The sequence below is a fragment of the Phyllostomus hastatus genome, unplaced genomic scaffold (genome assembly GCF_019186645.2).
Source record: "Phyllostomus hastatus isolate PE091 unplaced genomic scaffold, TTU_PhHast_1.1 phas_contig_210, whole genome shotgun sequence".
Lineage (NCBI taxonomy): Eukaryota > Metazoa > Chordata > Mammalia > Chiroptera > Phyllostomidae > Phyllostomus > Phyllostomus hastatus.
In genome coordinates, this window is record NW_025333737.1 from 13,061,810 (window position 1) to 13,082,498 (window position 20,689).

At 36.6% G+C, this 20,689-nt stretch overlaps 1 protein-coding gene across 7 annotated transcripts in view; it reads right to left on the reverse strand.

The window, feature by feature from the left end:
- Nucleotides 1-20,689, reverse strand: part of HELZ (helicase with zinc finger) — a 148,449-nt gene that overhangs the window by 49,954 nt on the left and 77,806 nt on the right. For 6 of the 7 annotated variants that reach the window (XM_045837209.1, XM_045837212.1, XM_045837211.1 and 3 more), the window contains 6 exons: nucleotides 19,660-19,839; nucleotides 19,030-19,134; nucleotides 13,162-13,340; nucleotides 10,042-10,160; nucleotides 8,308-8,453; nucleotides 6,933-7,080 (listed from right to left, as the gene is read on the reverse strand). In XM_045837209.1, the coding sequence (XP_045693165.1) occupies nucleotides 6,933-7,080; nucleotides 8,308-8,453; nucleotides 10,042-10,160; nucleotides 13,162-13,340; nucleotides 19,030-19,134; nucleotides 19,660-19,839 (877 nt within the window). The remainder of the gene's footprint in view (nucleotides 1-6,932; nucleotides 7,081-8,307; nucleotides 8,454-10,041; nucleotides 10,161-13,161; nucleotides 13,341-19,029; nucleotides 19,135-19,659; nucleotides 19,840-20,689) is intronic. The other variant, XM_045837214.1, reaches the window with a different exon arrangement.

Genomic DNA, 20,689 nt, shown 5'->3' on the forward strand with positions numbered 1-20,689 from the left:
GTTGCCTCTCATGTGCCCTCTACTGGGGACCTGGCCTGCAACCCAGGCATGTGCTCCTGACTGGGAAGTGAACCTACGTGTGCTCAATCCACTGAGCCATGCCCGCCAGGGCATGTCTCCTCCATTATTAAATGGCAATAGGTACAAGTTCCTGTGTAGGAAGGAGGACAGGGATATGGCCATAAAACTGGCAATCCTATCAGGGGGAAACAGCGTCCCAACATTCCCAGTAGTTCTCAGTCTACTCTCTCCAGATTAGGCCAGTGAAACTAACCAAACAACTAGAAGATTCCTAGAGTGAGCCCACCATTAAGTCTCAGCAAGCAGTTCAAGGTGTAGCACTGCCCCTGCCCCCACAGATATACATAAGCAGAGCAGCCAACAGCAGGCACCAAACCACGACTGGAACTAGGACAAGTCTGGATCAGAGAGACAGACGTTCAGAATTCATTGTTGTCTAGTGGTACAAGTTTGCCCAAACCATTTCATTAACCTTGCAATAAAGTAATGGCATATTTTACCCAACTGAATGTTGACGCCACTTATTACGCTTTTAGTTTCTATTTTAATTCAATGAATTGATCAAACAGTTTCAATGCTTAGTGTAGTGGGAAATACAATGATTAATAAGAAAGGAGAAAATATTTTAATGTCTTTTAAATATATCACTTATTTATTAATCTACTAGTTGTTAATACCTACTTAAATTTACTGCATTAAATATACTTAATAAAATTTGACAGTTTTTATTCCTTTCAAGAACTTGAGGATTATTGGCTAAGATGCAGTTCTCACTTCCAGATACAAATTCAATGAATGAGAGTCGCCCTGTTGTTATGATGATACAACAGCAAATACACCAAAGGTACAGACTGTCCAAGAATTCTGAAGAGCAAACTGGACTGAAGACATGGTGCTCTCACTACAAGGAACAAGAAAGGTGGGTGTGAGTCTACTACAATAAGGAATGAGACAAAGCTGTATTTATCCATTTGGTTAGATATGGGGGTGGATGAAAAGTAGGGGAGAGACACCTCTGCTACCTCTCCATAGACAGAGTCTCTGTCACTAAGCAACACAAAATAACCATTTCTCTACTTCATCCCTCTGTTCACACCCTTATAGTTTAGGCAGCATAAAACTGCAGTCAAAATACACAGTCTTGCAATGGGGAAAACTTTCTTCCACACAGACATCCAATAAGGTGGTCAAAATTAGCAAGCAATCACTGAAAGCCTCTGGAGATTAATCAAAGAGCTTGTAAGAAACTGAGAAGCATTTACTGTATTCAATAAAATCTAGAGAGACTCAGAAGAGTGAGAGGACAGGGCATGCAACTAGGGGCTATACCCATCCCTCACAGCTCTGTCTACAGATGGGCACTGCCCATCTCCCCCAGATTCCTGGGGCGAAGACCTACTCGAGGAAGTTTTGGCAACTGGTTAACAGCACAGCTCCCATTTTCCATAGCTCTGTGCTGCAGAAGGCCTATATTGAGCAGTGAGCAGCAACTGGGTGGTGCCTGTTCCCCCACCTTAATCTCTGGCTATGTAGAAAGGATCTCAGTGGGACAGTGGGTAAAGACAGCAGTCTCCCTTTCCTGCATAGGATATATTGCAGGAGAGCTGATCCACTGGGCTTAGCAGCCAAGTGACAGCTGTCATTTTCCACAGCTTCTTGGAACAGAAGACCTATTCTGGGTAGGTTCAGCAGCCAGCGAATATCAACAGATCCCAACCTCTCCAGCTCTGGATTGCAGATTTACCCTGGGCAGTGGCAGCAGCTTAATGGTAGCACCTGGATGGCGGCACAAATTGCACACATGTGCAACACACACTCTCGGTGTACAGGGGTGGTGTGGCTGGGACAGCCAGTGAACAGCAGCTCCACATCCTTCCACAGCAACTGCTCCGTAAGTTTTGCCCAGGGGAGGGTCCAAGTTAAGCCTCACAACCTTGCAACACTGACTCTGCCAAGAAGCCAACTTCAACTGGATCACACTATGGACACACCCAGGGAGATGGATTCTAAAATAACTAAAATAAAAATTTCACTATAAGGCCTCAACAGTAGATAAGAAACCAGAAGAACAAATTAGCAAATACAAAGACAAAACTTACACAATCTGAAGGACAGAGAAAAATAAATGAAAAGAGCACTCAGAAATGTAAAACACCATTAAGCTCACCAACATATATATAATGGGAGAACCCAGAGAAGAGACAAAAGGAGCATAAAAATATTCAAACAAATAATGGCTAAAAATTTTACAAATCTGATGAAAAACATTAATGTACACATTGAGCTCAGTGCAACCTGACCTTCAAGTAAAATGACTTCAAGGAGATCCACACCCAGAAACATTATAGTCAACATGCTGGAAGTCTAAGACAAAAATAACATCTTGAAAACAGCGAAATAAAAAAAAACCTTATCATTTATAAAGGAACTCCAACAAGATTAACAGGTAACTTCTCATTAGAAACACTGAGGGCAATAAAGCAGCAGGAAAGCATATTTCAATGTGCTGAAAGAAATAACTCAACCAACAATCTAATATACAGCAAAACTACCTTTCAAATAATGAGGACAAAATAAAGATGTTCCTGCCCAGCTGACCAGGCAGTTCAGTTGGTTAGAGCATCATCTGGTACACTAAAATGTACTGGGTTTGATTCCTGGTCAGGTCACATACCTAGGTTGCGGGTTCGATCCCCAGTTGGGGCATGAAAGGGAGTCAACCAATTGATCTTTCTCTCTCACATCAATGTTTATGCCTCTGTCTCTGCCTCTCCCTTCCTCTCTCTCTAAAATCAATAAACATATCCTCAGGTAAGGATTAAAATTAAATATATAAATAAGTAAAAATTAAATTTCTATAAATAAGTGAAAAATAAATAATAAAATAAAATAAAGATGTTCAGAGTTAAACAAAAACTAAAAGAATTCCTTACTAGCAGACCAGTCCTAAAAGAAATACTAAAGGAGGGGAAAGTGGTGGGGGGGAATGGAGATAACTGTACTTGAACAACAATAAAAAAAAAAATACTAGAGGAAGTTCTTCAGGCTGAAAGTAAGTGACATCAGACAGTAATTCAAATCCATATAAGCAAAGCACACTGCTAAAGGTAATATGTAATTAATTATAAAAGACAGTATAACAGTATATTTCTTTGCCTTATTGGTCTTACCTGATTTAAATAGTACTGAATAAAGTAACGGGTACACAATTATATTGTTAGCCTACAACATATAGAAATGTAACATATTGGCAATAAGAGCACAAAGGAGGCGAGTGAAAACTGATACCAGGTGGTGACTTAAATCTACAGAAAGAAGTGAAGGTAACCAGAATGAGTAAATAAGAAGGTTAATACAGCAAACTCTATAAATATATACTGGCCACTTCCTTTCTCTCAGAATCCTTAAAAGGAATAAAATCATGTAATTACAGCATTGTATTACTGAGATATATATATATGTATAAATATATATATAAAATAAAAAACAGTAAGAGCACAAAAAAGGAAAAGAAGGACTAGATAAATGTGCTCAAGTTTCAATATTGCATTTGGAATTAGGTTAGTTTAGCTCTGACCAATGTGGTTCAGTGGGATGGATGCCATCCCACAAAGCAAAAGGTCACCAGTTCAATTCCCAGTCAGGGCACACGTCTGGGTTGCAGGCCAGCTCCCTGGTGAAGGGCATGTGAGAGGCAATCAACTGATGTTTCTCCCCCTCTCTTTCTCCCTCCCTCCCCCATCTCTAAAAGTAAATAAATAAAGTCTTGTTTTTAAATAAAGGAATTTAGTTAGTTTAAATCTGAAGTTGATTCTGGTAAGTGTATACTGTAAGCCCTAGAGAAACCACTAAGAAAACAACTCAAAAAACAGTTAATAATAATTAAAGGAATTAAAACGTAATGCTAGAAAAATGCACTTAATGCAAACAGTGGTAGTAAAGGAGAAACAAAGGGTTAAAAAATACAAGGCATAGAAAACAAAAAGCGAAAGGCAGAGAGGTAACATCAACTATATCATTAAATGTAAATAAATTAGACATTTCAATCAAAAGGCAGCTATTTTTAGACTAGGTTTAAAATAAGAAACATAAAAACACAATGCAATGATGTGGTCTATAGGAGATTTTCTTTAGATTCGAAGGTAGAAATAAAAGGATGAAAGTAAAGGATGGAAAAAATATGCCATGCAAAGAGAAACTGTAAGTTAGCTGGAGTAGCCATATCAACTAATATTAGAGAAATTAACTTTAAAACCAAAACAGTGTTACCAGAGACAAAGGGGGGCATTTTATGAAAAAGGTTGACCCACCCAGAAGACACGAAGATTGTAGATGTATGTGTCAATGAACTGCAGAGCACCAGTACATAAGAGGCAGAAACCATGTTCTCTCTCTGCCAACAGCCTCCATCACACCTGGTGGACTCACTCGTTACTATCTATACAACCCTGTCTACTTCTCACTTACACTACCCTACTCACTGGTTTCCACAGCTCCTCTCTTGAATTTCTCAAGGTGAAGGATTCAGTCTAGGTGCTTAGTAACAATGCCTACAATTCGGCATTGTAATTGAGACTATTCATCACTGTGGGCTATGAGTTCATCAGAATCAGGAAAAGGATGATCTCTCTCACTCTCTTTCTCATCGCACCACGTTAAGCACGTGAAAGACACAAGTTCAGGTGACAGACACATGATATAAAATAAAATGCATGTTCCCTAAACAAAGGACAATTAGATACACAGCAGAAGTGCTATGAGTATTCAGCTCTAGGCTCTCTCATTTTACTTTTTAATTTCATTCTCTGTTCTAAGTTCCTTACGATTGTAAGTCCGTGTGAGACTAAATTATTTTCGTAATAATGAAATCTAAACCATTCTTAAATCTTATAATGTCCTCCTAAATTTTAATCGGAACTCTTGTAACAGAAAAACACCTCATTGCTCTGGAACAGTGGTTTTTAGCAAATGTGCTGCGGCACACTAGTGTACCGCAAGAATTTGTAAAACATGCAGTACTTGACTATTTAGTCAGGAGCACTGACCTCTTTTCCCTTAGACTGTCAAATAAAAAAATCACAACAGCCAACACAACTGTCTATTGTGAATCAAAATTTTAACTATTTTTTTTTAGATTCGCAAAACAAATTTTATTTTGCTGACCTGCAGAATTTAAGCAGTTACTTTCTGTGTGGTTCAGACAACAAAGGTTGGAAATCACTGCTCTAGAACACAAAATGGGTCTGAGACTCACCTGCAAATGGTCTACTCTCAAGGCAAGTCCAGGGCTTCTAAAAACATTTTACTGTCCAGACATGTCTACACTGGTACTCAAAATTTGGAAAATCCTGCCTACAAACCAAAGTGCATCTACTCCCAGCCCAAACGATACCTACTCCCCTCTGACACAGGGTCAGGCTTCGCCCCTTGCAGAATGAGCCCTTGGGGCAGTATGCCTCACCATTTTTCACTGGGGGAATTCACGGGGCTGAGGAGAGCAACTGAACAACTGTGCCCTGGTGGTGAAGTGTAAGGTGGCTTTGAATTTCTCCAAAGTTACGTGTTTAATATTTAAAATTCACACAACTCTTATCGTTGTGTTTTGAATGTGAAAACATTTCTTCCTCCACCCCCAAAAGTTCAGTAAAATTGACAATTTAGAATGATGGTTTCCTGGCAAACACACCATGTCACCACAAAAGAACACCTAGCCCAGGCTGAGAAGCTGGGCCTCTGCCATGGCTCACCAATCCCCTCAGGGTCACAGCGGGCCTCCGGGCTGACCCTGGAGTCACAGCAGGGCTGCTGTGCCGTCTGGGCCTCAGGCCTGCCTCTCCCCGGCAGCATTCCCCCACCATGGCTGGCTTCCTAGTTTCCAGGCCACTGGTTTCCAGTGTGAGTATGAAGTAATACAGGAGAACCTGGAGTTATTTGTCAATATTCAAACATTTAAAGAAAAGTTGACCTTTTCTTAAAATTAAATGACACAGACTAACTAAAATGTCAAGTTTCTTTGCTTCTGGCTAGAATTTTATCAAGTGGGTATTATTGATTTTCTTGTACTAATTTCTAACTACAGGCCTCTGATCAATTTTTTAAAGGAAAATTGAATTACTATTATATACTAAAAGCCATCTCTTTACAAGAGATTTCTTTACAAGAAAATAAAATGAGTAAAGCACAGGATTCAAGGAACAAAGGAAGGCAGATATGATAGATCAAGAACCATACTCCCCTCAAAAAAAGAAAAAAGAACCACTGCCCCCATAACCAACCATGCACATCCCTAACCCCAGGTTTCCTGAAGTCCGCACCTCCACTCGCTGCGATGAACAGAACTTATCCAGAGGGTCTCTGGCCCGTTAGGAAGCCTTCCTCAAGACTTCCCCAGGGTTTTGTCTGCTGCTGATCTGAGCCCTCACGCTACTCCCATTTTCTCAAAAACTAAAAAGTCAAACTGTAAGGGAACCATACAAATCGTAGCACATCATGGGTTAGCAGCACCATTATTCCAGGCTGTGATCTCTCTGGAGCCCAGGATTCTGTCTGCAATTCAAGTCTTACTCATTTAAAATGATACCTCATTTGAGTGTGCACTATAAAATGTAATCACAGTCTATTTTAGAGGACTAAAAACAATAATCTATATAAAATAATACTAGCTTTTCTTTTCAATGAACTCATGTATTTTCTACTTTATCGTAAGACAAAATGTAAAACAAAGTTTTTGTTTCCCACAGAACATTCATGTTAACAAATCAGTCATACAAGAAAGAATAAACTTTACATACTATTTTCATATAAATGAAGTCAACACACAATAAGATGTCAACCCAAAATTTTAAATAATGCTCAAGAAGACCAGACTATGTGATTGCATAATATTAGGAATTTGCAAAAGAACTAAGTACCTCTGCATTATTATAAAAAGCTGTGCTGTTTTTTTCTTGCACATCTTCCCCTCGTGCTGTAAAGAAAGTTAGTGGGTAGAAATCCTTGTGTGCTGGTTGCTTTCCACTGGCCATCAGTTTGCCCTCATAGAAGAGCTCAGATGTGTAACTGCAGAAAAAGACCAAAATAAAGAAATAACAAGTAATCCTTCATCAAAATTAAATTCACCCATAAGAAAAAACATCAGTCAATTCCAATAGTGTTGTTTTATGTCTATGATTAATTTTAATCCAAGCATCTAATACCAATGAGGCCAAGCTTTTCTCCAGAATTACAGCAATAACCTCAGAACAGGCTCCTGATACACCACTGTTCAATCAACTGATTTAGGTAGGGTCAAGGCCAGAATACAGAAAGAAAAAGAAGAAATGATGACAGTTCAATACCAGATGAGAATCTTGCTCTATGAGGAAATGTGCTAGCCAGTATGTTTTCTTCGTTAATACATTTTATTCTATATGGACATCATACACATGCAAACAAGGATATACAGCTACTGAAACAATACACACGAATGAAGGACATTCAAGTCTTCAACAATAAAATGAATACTCTCGGCTGATGAAGACAGTGTCTAGTACTTGGTTCATCACTGACTGCAGCAAGTGACTGACAACAATAAAAGAGGAATCATGCATTGAGAGGTTAATAAAGCCGCAGTTCAATCTAAATTTTTACATCTTATCCTATTGCTGAGAAAGCTAAAAATGGTTTTCACATGACTGATAGAATCAACATTATTAAATGATACTAAACTTTAAAACAGTTTAAGATTTTGGTGGAAGTAGGGGCTTTCCAGAGTGCTGGTCATGTTCTGGATGCCAGTTACATGAGTGTGTCCAGTTTATAACTATTCACTGTGGTGTCACTTAGGATATTTTTTACTTTTATGGATTTATACTATATTTAATAGAATCCTTTAAAAACTTTATTACTAAGTTTCAGGGTTTTCCTTCCTTTCTTTTCTAACAGATTTCCTTGTAAAATACAGGCACAGTAGGCAAGCTATTATTTAATTTGTCAACATATTTGTTTATTACATCATGTAGTTTCACATATATACTACATATTCAGTCACAGAAAAATATATCATAGCTAGTAGAGCCTAAAGTTTTAGTTTCCAGAGTTGCCTTATTCTGTGAAAAATTACAGCTCTGACTTCTGAAGGTGTCTTTTACAAACATAAAAGTAAACCTAACTTGCAACACTAGAGACTCTGTACAACTCTGCTGGGACGAGTGTGGGCCTAGTAACAGTGCTGCTGTAACAGTGCTGCTCTGAGTCCCTTCCCACCAGACCGCAGGGAGAGTGAGACAGAGGGCAGTTCACACCTACTTGATGATCGCTTCGTGGGAGCGGTAGTTTTCACAGAGGAGGATCCTACACGGAAACTCGGCAGGGTAATGCTCATAGAGCCTATCCAGTAACGAAACATGAAGGTTTCTTTCCCTGGCAAACTCGCTGTAAACAAAAGGACTGAGCTGTAACAGACAAACATACAGAGAAAATTTAATTAAATATACAAATAGCATTTTTAACCTACTCATTAAAAAATCCACTAGGCTGCAACTTCTGATGTACTGAAAACGTCAACCTGCTGAATGCCAGAATAAGCAGAATCAAAAATATTTCCTATGAGCAATTTTACTACCATGAAAAACTAGGCAAAAATTTCCAACTTTTCATTTCACTCTACCAACACTAACATCGAGTTTCTACACAGAGGTTAATAAAGGGCTCCTCCAACATAATAAATAGCTACTATTCAGTAATTTCAGGAATGCAACCCATTGCATCACAGGGAGTCAGTAAGTTAGTTATTTCACTAAAATTGATCAACTACTTAAAATGGTAAACTGGTAGGATATTTTGCCCACGAATAATTTTTTTTAACAATTAGCAAAGATAACCTTCTTTTTCTCATAATGAAGTACAAGGAGCCATTCTTGATTATACCTCTGACAGTTAAAGAACAAAATTAAACTACTTTTGCCAAGAAACAAAAACAAAATTTATTCCTCTACACAGTCAACTTTCCTGGACATCTTGACAGCTACAATACTAGTAGGTTTAATCTTAACTATAGCAGAAGAGACTTATAAAACATATTTCAATAGAAAAATTAAGCCCTGGCTGGTGTGGCTCAGTGGACTGATGGTCGGACTGAGAACCAAGGGGTCGCTGGTTCAATTCCTAGTCAGGGCACATGCCTGGGTTGCTGGGGGCCAGGTCCCCAGTAAGGGGGCATGTGAGAGGCAACCACACACTGATGTTTCTCTCCTTCTCTTTCTCCCTCCCTTTCCTTTTCTAAAAAAAATAAAATAAAATCTTTAGAAAAAAGAAAAATTATATTTCTCTTTCATGCATAAGTATGCAAATATATAAAATCAGATATGTTTTGAGACTCTGACCAGTATTTTTAATTAAGCACTTTATCTTTTATGATAGCAAAACTTTAACCTTTAAGGAAAACAAATGTTAGAACACACCTTGGGGAATTGTTAAAAAAATAAATTTAAATTTGCTTTATAAAGAAAAGTAAGAATCAGATATCTATACTATAGAGAACTGAACTTCAAATTAACAAACATGAAAATGTTGTCAAACATTGACAGACTCATTCAATTCCACTCTCTCTTTTTTATATATTTTTATTTATTTATTTTATTTTTAGACAGAAGGGAAGGGAGGGGAAAAAAAGAGGGAGAGAAATATCAATGTGTGGTTGCCTCTCATGCACCCCCTACTGGGGACCTGGCCCGCAACCCAGGCATGTGCCATGACTGGAAATCGAACTGGTGACCCTTTGGTTCGCAGGCTGGCACTCAATCCACTGAGCCACACCAGCCAGTGCCAATTTCACTCTCTTATGCAAAGAAGGAAAAAATGTAGTGGGACAGTCATTTTCCTTAAAAAATGCCAGTGTTTCTCACCATTAGTAGAGAAATATTTAAAATGCTTGAACTATAACACATGGCATAATTCAAAGGATGTTTTAATAAACAGAATATTACAAATCAAAATATAATTCAAAGTTCCTCTCAATACGATGACACAGAGGGCACTCACCTGCATGTGGTCACCAGCCAGGACAATCCGAGTGTTTTTAGTTGCTAATGCTAGAGGCATAATGGTTTCACACTCCATGGCCTGGGCAGCTTCATCTAACAGAATGTGCGTAAAAAACCCTACAAATTACAGCACAGACACAGTAAAGCATATTAAAGCAACAATAAAGATTGAGCTAGTGGATTTTTTTTTTTCATTTCTGCTAAGGAAAGAGTTTAGTGTGCTAATTTAAGAGTTATGAATATTTTTAATGGCAATCATCAATTTAAATTATTATTTAAATATTAGAGGTTAAAAGGAGTAATTATTTTACCCAATAATGGATATATAAATGGCACCTCATTTAAAGCCCCCAAGACTAACAGTTGAATTTATATATTTAAAAATAGTTTTAAAGTACCAGATAGTAGAAGGGCTGGCAACTAAACATTGATAGGACCAGAGTCCTTTCACTATGTATTTGGTGAAACACCAAAAATAAAGCAATGGTAGTCTATAAGTAACTTTAACCTAAATATTCATATTAGACATTAAAATAAAGAAAATAATACCCAAAATCTAATATAAAGGATAAAGGTATACTCCAACTTTGAAATCCAAGGTTATTATCAGCATATTCACTGCTTTAATTATTTAGGGGTGTGTGTGTGTGTGTGTGTGTGTGTGTGTGTGGACAAATATGGGTTACAATGTGAATACATGAAGCACAGTTTATCCTTTAATTATTATTTATTAATTATTATATTATTTTCCATACAAGCAACTGTAAACCTACTTTTGCCCCACCCTGTATATACATAAAAATATATATAATTTTTTTTAGTCTAATACCTTACCCTGAAAAAATCACCAGTCTGGGAGGGAAAAACAAAAACCTGTCAAAAATGTTCCTTTTCAAAAGTCCCCTGGATGCAAATACCTATAGCAGGAAGCATTCTACATCCTGGTTGCTGCTGCCACTCATACTGGGGTACTGAAATCTGTGTACAGAAATGTACAGAAAAGAGGAAAAGTCCCTTTGCCCTTTAAAGGGAAGAAGGAGGCAAAAATCTCCTTGCTATCTCAATGTGAGGATGAAAAAATCATCCCCTACTGCCCTCTTTTTACTAACATAGCAAAGAACACAAAGTAGTTTCTCAACAAAATGATGAGTTTTAAAACTCTCTGAATTAATCAGCCTACTGTGAGTTGGCCCAAGAGCCTAGCCTCTATTTCCATCTCTATTTCTATAAATATCAACAAGTTCCAAACAATTTGTTCATACAACCTTCTAATGAAACTTGTTTATAGGTGGGAAACTTTCTAAATCTTACTGAATGGCAGTAATAATGCTCCACATCCTCCATTTAAACAAACAGCTATGGCTGACAGTACAAATATTAGTAACTGTTGTCTGTTTACCCACAGTGGCCCAAGCAAGATATGGACACATTCATTTTTCTCCCTGTTGAGAGAATCTGTGCCTTTTGTTCCAAAGACTAATAAAGAAAGATGATTACAGAAACACAAAATTAAACTGGTAAAAGAGCTAAGGCTAGTGAAAAAATCTACTGTTTTCATTAAATAATATTTTAATTAAATAGAGCTAGGCTTGAATTGGGAACTGGATAAATCATGAAAGTATCATACCTATTGCTTAAGTTAGTAAAGGTAATTTGAATCAATCAAACTGATTTAGCCTGAGCCTTGGTTTTCTAGCCTGTAAAATAATCCTCCACAGAGTTGCTATGAGAATGAAATGAAATAAAGTATAAACACCCAGAACAAAAAAAGCATAGTTGATTTCTATTAAGTATTCTTCTGAACCCTTGGTCTTCAAAGCCATTCTTTACTCTTTCTCACAAAACCATGCTGTTTGGGAGGTTTGACTATTTAATCTATATGGCAAATATGCAGAGTATAATTATAAAGTAATGAGACTAATTGTTAAATAAACATACCAAAATTTACATTTCAAATAAGTGCTGTTCCATTCAAAGAAGTCAGTTGGGAGGTATTAAAACTCATTCCAATGACGCAGTCACTGTTCAAAACATTTTTGAACCTCTGCTTTTGTAACTGCCCTCACCAGCCAGCTATGAGCTGCATGCACAAAAAAATAAGTCTCATTACTGAGAGGCACGTCTTTCTCTTTTTTTATCTTTTTACCCCTAATGTTATTGCTCAGTTTAATCCCTCATGTATCCTATTTGCCAAAAAGACATGTCTCAAAAATATTTTGAAGCTTTTCTAAAATTAAATCTACCCTCAAAAAAGAAAGTTTGGCCACCATTCAGCCATTTCAGATAAAGAAAGGTTTATCAAGGGCCTCCAGGTACCTATACCCTGGGCTAGGGGCCAGGAGTACCAGAAGTATCCAGGTGAAAGTCTCTACCTTCCAGGATATTCAAAAGAATTTGTCACTGGCTCTGAAAGCAATTCCAAAAGGAGAGAGCAAAAAAGTGTTGAACAATGTCAACAATTATAATATGGCAGTAATAAATGAATATTCTTCCAAAGCAACTAACAAAGTGATACCACTTTCTGATGGTTAAATTCTGCCATACCTATCAGAATTTCTTGTCACCTTATATCTGAACTTTGCATAACATTAGTTTAATTTTACATAGTTTGTCTTATAATAATCTCAGTAGTATGTAAATAAAAACACCTATCATGGTTTTTGTCTCTACATTATATAACACAAGAGTATTTTAAAACAAAAACTTGAGAAAACTGTAAAACACACCAATGCTGTCCAAATCTAAATTTTTACATGATCAATAGTAAATAAATACTATCTGATCAATTAGAAAATAAATAGAATAGCAGTTACTAAAATGTCTAAACTAGGGGTTGAGAATTTTTTTAAAGGACCAAACAACATATACAGCAGGTATTTTAGGTATCGCTGGCCACGCAATCCTTGCTGCAACTATTCAACTACACTGCTGTAGCACGAAAGCATCCGTAAGTAATACACAGGTAAACAAATGGGCATGGCTGTGTTCCATCCAGTGAAATTTTATTTACAAAAACACACAGCAGGCCACAGGCTGTAGTTTGCCAACCCCTGGTCTAGACTGAAAGCAGAAGCCCTAAGCATTAAGAGACCCCTATCTGTGTCTTGAGTTAGCATACCAGGTTCAAGGTCCAACTGACAGAGGTACTGGGAAGTATTCAACGTAACAACAACCACTCGGTGCTTAAGAATATCTTCTTTCTGTGGCATCTGAAAGGTGGAATGTGCGCTTGAGATCAAACAGTACTGATGCACAACTGGGTGAACAGTCTTTACCCAGCGGTTTCTGAAATATACCCTATAAAAGAAGACAACATTTCCTATTTATATTTATTTAGATCTTACCAGTACTGATTATCAAAATATTAACATTATTATTTAAGACTACAATATCTGAAAATTAGCAAACAAATCTGATAACCATTAACACCCTACTGGCTTAGAATTTAACAGACTTCCCCCTACCAAAAAAGATTCGAACAGAAAGCATATGCATTACCACAAGTAAACATATAATCATTTTTGTGTGCAGATGGGTCTTACAATAGAGTGACACACAATTTCATAAGCGAAGTTTAAGTTCAAAGCATTCCCATTTGGGATTAATTTTTCCTAGAAAATTCTTAGAAAAATATACTTTATTTAAATGATCTATGCTAACTTAAAACAGACTTGCATACTTAAAATTAAAAAGTTGTCACATTCACTTCAGGCTATATTTTTATACCTGTATTTAAACAGACCTCTATCTAATATTTCAGAAATTTAAAAATCAATATAAATTTTGGACAATCACAAAATCTTAAGAAATATGATCTCTTCTATTAATTGCAAAAGAAAAATATTAGTAGACCTCATGCAATGGATTACTAAGACGGTACAGAAACAACCGTTCCACCTCTCCAGCCTCCCCACCCACCCACCTCTAACCACTCATGTGATAAAGTGCAACCGAGTGTCTACTATGCCCCAGCACAGAGGCAAATCGCAGGCCTGGAGGATGCCATAAAGGCTTTAGATTGACTTAAATTTTAATGGAAAGCCAACAGAGAGCCCTGACAGGGCAGTCATATGATGTGACTTAATGTTGTTGGAAGACCGCTTTGTTTATCTGGACAGAATACACAGTTTGAGGGAAGGAGGATTTGGACAGTGGTAAGCTGGTATATGTTGAACAACCAGCTCTGGGGTTGCGGTGGGCCTGATTTATAGTTTGCTGATTTCTGTGGTTTAAAACTTACTACCATGGCCAATTTCAAGCTACCAAAATGATGTCACTGAACATGAACTTGGGAAGACATGCACATGATAGGCTCTCACAAACCAGTACAGTTGGCTGTAATACACCACTGACTAGAACAAAGGCAGGAGCAGGGAGACCAGTTAGGGGGTTGCTGTATGGGTCTGGACGACAAAGATGGTAGCTTGGAAGGGTAGCAACAGTGGAGACGTGAGAACGGTTAGATTCACTATGTATTTTGAGAGTAACACTGACAGAATTTGTTGATGAACTAGATGTGGAATTTAAGAGCAAGGGTGATTCCATGCCTCTGAAGCTAAATGAATGCCAGGAGTGTTTACAAAAGTGGTGAGAGGAAGGAAGAGATCTGAGGTGGGAAATGAGAATTCAGTTCTGGACATCCAAACAGAGATGTCTGATAAGGAGGGGTATATATAAGTTTGAAGACCAGGAGAACGCCTGGGACAAGAAATACACATTTTACTCAAGAAACACCTTGAAACTTAGATGAGATCACCTGGAGATTAAGTGTAGACTAAAAACAAACCAGTTGAAGAATAACCGATAGACCACACCAGCATTTAGAGCCTGGGAAAAGGAGAGTGATACAGTAAAGGAGACCAGAAAGGAGCAGTCAAAATGGGAAAGAACTAGAGAGTGTGGGGATCCAATCAAGGGACGTGCACTTGCGTGTCATTAAATCATTTTGTAGGCCCATCAAGTTACCTGACTTACTAGCACATCCAGCTTTGTGGCTGCTTTCTCCCTGAAACACTCTCTTCCCTCAGCTTCCATAATTCAGCCCTCCCCTGCTTTCCTTCTCCCTCTAGGTTAGGGCTCCTCAAGACTTGGCCGTGGCTCTCTCCAGCTCTGTTCTCTCCCCTGACAACCCCATCCAGGCCCTTGGCTTCAATATCCTAATGACTCATGTTTTTCTCTCTCCAGTCAAGACCTTACTTCTGAGCTCCTGGATGCATGTCTAATTCTTTACTTAATATTTGCCTCCTGCATTTCACAGGCAGCACAAATGTAAAATGCATAAAAACTAATCTCATGATCTTATACAATGTGTTGTAACCCTCCATGAAACACTTAAAACTGTCTTCTTTTAAGCAAAGCAATTAGAAAAGAAAAAGAAGTACTTAATAAACATCCCTAAATATAATTGTAAGAGGAAAGTAAAGAAATGAATTTCACAACATTACTATGATAGGAAGAACTGTAAACTTGGTGAAAATAACCAGTATCACTTCTAAAAGATGCAAAAATTTTAAACATGTTTTGTATGTTTATTTTTTAAATGTTACTCAGATCAGCAAAGCAGTGTTTACTTTTAAATATATGAAAAATCTCATTTTACCAACTACCTGAAAAAAATCACTTATAAAATATGATTCCATTTATATTAATTAAAGTATGTCAATTTAAACATATAAATTACTAGAAATTAAACTCTAAAATGCTAGTAGTATTTATTTCCAGCTTATGAGATTAACATTTTTATTTTCTTCTTTATTTTTCTATATTTTCTTAAACATTTCATGTAAAATTGAAAAAGTGATTTTTCAAATTATTCATTAAATCCAACTCCAAGCACTGTTTCTTCCTCAAAGAAAAAAAAAAATAGAAATTGAAGTTCTAAGTCTCATTACGAACTTTTTGTTAATCACCTTGGTAAGCTACCTCATGTTGAAGCTAGTAAGAATACAATGTTTGATCATTAGGTCTGTATTTCCTTAAAAGCATAATATTCTAGTGCTGACTGCAAAAAGATTTCAATACTTTCTCGGTACTTTATTTTGTGCAACACTTAAGGTAGACACTGTCTATAAGATTACTTAAAACACATCCAAGAACATTTTCCAACATTGGAGAATTAATAGTGATAAGAGGCACTTACAGGCTCAGAGTATAAAATGTGACAGACACCAGGTAAATAACTTCCTTATTTCTTGAAACAAACCACCCACATATCCCACATGAAGTAAAATGATACTTAATAGAGGAGACTGTCTAGTAATACAAAATTTTAATTCACTGAAATTTTATTCATGTATTAAATTCATAAGTAATAACACCCCCAAAAATGTTGTTACTTAAGATACAACAAAATCAGGAAGACCTGATTCCAGAAGAAAACCCATTTCCATAAAGATCTGTGTAAAACCAGAAATGCCTTCTATTTGCCCAGAGGCAGTAAACACATACTTTCTCCCCAGTATCTATCCACTAAAGGATAACTTTGCCAGACCCAGACACACTGATCTTCAGGATCATACAGAGAACACAACTGTGCTTTCCTCTCTATTTCACTTGAAAATCTTCTAAGCAAGTAAGAAGTTAGAACTGAAACTAAATGCAATAAAAAATAGTTTATACAACCTCCACCGCAAATATTTGAGCTTGAATCCTGGCAACTGATAGAACTTTATGCATTTTAACCACAAGATTACATATTTACACATATTTACTGCATTAACTATTTTATGTTTATGACTACTTCAATATTTTATCACGTTTACCAGGGCTTGCTCTAAACTATACTGTGAAAAAGACAAACTCCTCATCAGTCCTACTCCATACAGACACCACATCTTCAAGGTCATATGCAGGCACTTAGTGCCTTCTTGTGCTCTTCCCCTGCATCCTAGGACAATTCAGGTAAAGACAATCTCCCCAGAGAGCTCAGTCATTCTAATTTTCATTATTCCATTTCCCATGCCTCTCAAGTTTATTGTCCATTATAAATTGAACTGAGTTAACATAATAATAGATGTTGCTAATAAATCCTAACATTTCAATGTATTAATCTAAAGTTAATACTTGTCCTGAAGAGAAAAACTACTGTGCAAATGTAGGGCCACATTAAAGACAATACTTGGGTAAGTCAAGCCTTCTCTGATTTTACTCCATTTACTAAATGAAATAACATACAATTTGTACTTAAATGTACTTAAATATTTTTCCGCTCTTGAGATTTGTGGAGAGGTGAGCTTTTCTGCTAGAGGGCAAGTTTCTGAATTTGGGCCATTACAGCTCTACATACAACCCTCTGGAACATAACTCAGTCTACATATTTAGATGCACTACATGTTGATTGTAACCACCAAAACATAACTTTACATGGAAAAGCTAAGCATAATGCTAGTCAAATGATGGGTTTTAGTGTTTATCAACAACAGCTCTAATGCCCAACATGTCAGATGATCTACACTCAGCTGAGATTCTAGAAGCCTTTCCTCCATTGTTTCCAAGCCAAGTACACCGTAATATGGTTCCTACATAACACAAACATAAACACACATGCACGCCTCTACCAAGCATCTCCATTAAAATAAGAACACACATAGCAAAAATGCTACTACTTATCCAGTTTTCACTGATGAGCTAAAGAAGATTAGAATCGGAAGCAAACAAGTTATTGATAAATTCACCCACTGGCAAATACCCATTTTCACTTACATTTATTGTATACAAGCGATGTTTATTTATTAAACACAATTGGCTTATACTGAAAATAATTATTTCTGCTCTAATTTTCCAGAGTGAAAACAGAGTATAATGTAATAACCTGTGTTCACAGGTCATGCTATTTTTTTCTCTTTTGTTCTTTTTTGTTTTAATCCTTATCCATGGATATGTTTTATTGATTTTAGAGAGAGAGGAAGGGAGGCAGAGAGAGAAAGGGAGACAGATAGACATCGATCAGTTGCCTCCTGTATGTGCCCCGATGGGGGACTAAACCCACAATCTAGGTATGTGCCCTGACTGGGAACAGAACCTACAACCTTTTCGTGTGTGGGACAACATTCCAACCAATTGAGACACCCAGCCAGGGCCTCTTGTTCTTTTTAATGCAAATGGAAAATCATCGAAATGGCTTTGGTTATGATAATTAAAGAACTAAATAGCAAAATGTCATTTTTCCAATGCCTTGGCTCAACAAATAAAAAGTTAGTGAATTATGATTCAAAGTATGGTTAGAAATTAATTTATAAATAATAATTGTACTCAAACAACACAGGGCATGATATATTAGTCTGTAAAATGGCAAAACTCAACATTAATTCGTACAACAATGAGAGCAAATGGTATAATAACCACTTAATGATTCTTTATTGTTTTCTGAAGAAAAGGATTTTATTCCCCCACAATCCTGTATTTAAGTACATTTTATATCCATATACACTGAAAGAACCTTTCTATACCAACCTAAAATTTTCTTGGACACTTTGTGTCTTAAACGATAGCAAAAAGTTTTAAGTACCAGTCAACTACATTTTGTTGCAAAAATTGCTTCAATATCTCATGCTTCTCTAATGTGCAGCTTTGATGGAATTACCTGCATGATCACAGTCAAAAATCTTATTTCCATGAAGAACTATCACTGCATGACTACTCTGCCATGCAAAATATGCTAGAATTTCAATTAAATTTTATGTAAATCATATTTATATTACTTCATCATAGTAGCTTTTAGAGGTACACACCAAAATCAGCTCAGACTATAACATTTTTACATACAAAACTTAAAAAAGGATGTCTTTCTCTCAATGTTTAAGATGTGAATGGTTGAAGATTTTTCAATTTCTCCTTAATTTAAATGGTTTCTTCAAAAGGCATAACTTCCAAATGCCAATGCAGAGTTAAAGATTTTGGTATTCTCAAAGTTACTAATACTTTACAGACACCTTTTCTTAAGAATAATAAAGTATGATACAGATATATAATAAGCCTTAAAAAATACCTGAGAGGTCTTGCCTGGGGATTGCCTGCTTCTACATATGGATGTAAATAATCCTTTATGTAGAGATCAGCAGCACTATTAGAATGGGTGCAAATGAGAATCCTGCTGAAATAAATGGTGCAAATAAAAAGAATGATAAAACACAAAACTATTCAAGCAGTATAATACAAAAAAAAAAGCAGTGGCCATCTTAACATACATTTTCCTCAACCTACCCAGTAACCTCTATCATATTATTAAATAATGCTTTTAGTAAATTATATTACTCTTTATAAAGGAAATAAGATCCCTAAAATTATTACTAAATCTAACGTATAAATAAAATTACATTTAAAAAATCCAACTGTTTGACTCTAACATATATCACAATTCCTTAGCAGACTTGGAGTTTTGCTAGCTATTTAAAAGCTATCATTCTCTATGTTGTCAATTTTTTAAAACAGTATGTTTTAAGAGAATTCAAATTTTAGTGCTTTGGGTTTTGAGTATGGGTCTTTTTCTCTCTTTCTTATTTTTTAAAATTTTTACAACGTGGATGAAAACCGTCTTGTGAGCCCTCCCTCTGTATCCACATCAAGGACGAAGGCCATGCCCTACTAATGAGACCGGGCACGCGGACCACCACCTCACCTCGTCTCCTGCTGCTGGAGCATGTGCTTTACAGCCTGGGCCAGCGTGAAAGTTTTGCCTGTTCCGTAGGGCCCAATGATGAGAACAGGAGGCAGCTGTATTGAAAGTGGGGTTGTAATGGCCAGAACAGCCTCTTTCTGTTTTGCATTTAGTCGAGGATCCAACTGTTCATCCCACTGTCTACAGAAAGTAAAAATTTAAGCTATTTTAAACAAAGGCATCTTATTAATAAGCAGAGCACACCATATTAATATCCTGGATTTCACTGAACCATTAAAAATACTGAAATACCATCTATAAAAATAAAAGCTTATTCTAGAACTATTTTTTAGAAAAATGCCCAACAGAGTCAGTATATTTTACTATGTGCAAAAAGATTCTGATAAGTAACCTAAAGACATCACACAGTTAGTCTAGTTTCTGCCATGTCTATATACAGTAATGACAATGTCTCTAAAATGTAGTTTCCATCTGCGATGTAAAAGCATCAGATAACTCTTTTTCTGGTAATAATGATGCACTAGTTTCTTTGCATGGCAAATAAAATGCAAAAGGGAAATTGATTTCCAAATTCTAATCCTTTGAAAGATCTCTTTGTAAAGTTGAAAATAAGGAAGAAAGAAAAAATTTGTTATGTCCCTGGTTAAGAGAAATCAAACTTTACAAAGCTCTTAATTCAGAAAATAGCAGTTTTTTAAAGGCCAAACAACATGAAATGTTTCCTAATATTTTCACATGCACAAATAATATATTTATGTCATATTTCTCAGGATACAGAACACCTGTCATGGCAGCACAAATGGCTGCTGTAATTAGATCCAGCTTCCCAGTGTCCCCTCTATGACTTGGCTTAGTTTTGAAGACTTAAATGGACAGCAGATGCTGAAAGGGATCAAACCAAGTGGAGAATCAACAGCATTCTTTCTCACAACTACAATTAAAATACTAAATATCGCAACAACTATGGTAAAAATGATAGGGATGTGAACCAAAATAAAAAGGGTATGTAAAGAGATATAAAAAACTTGCA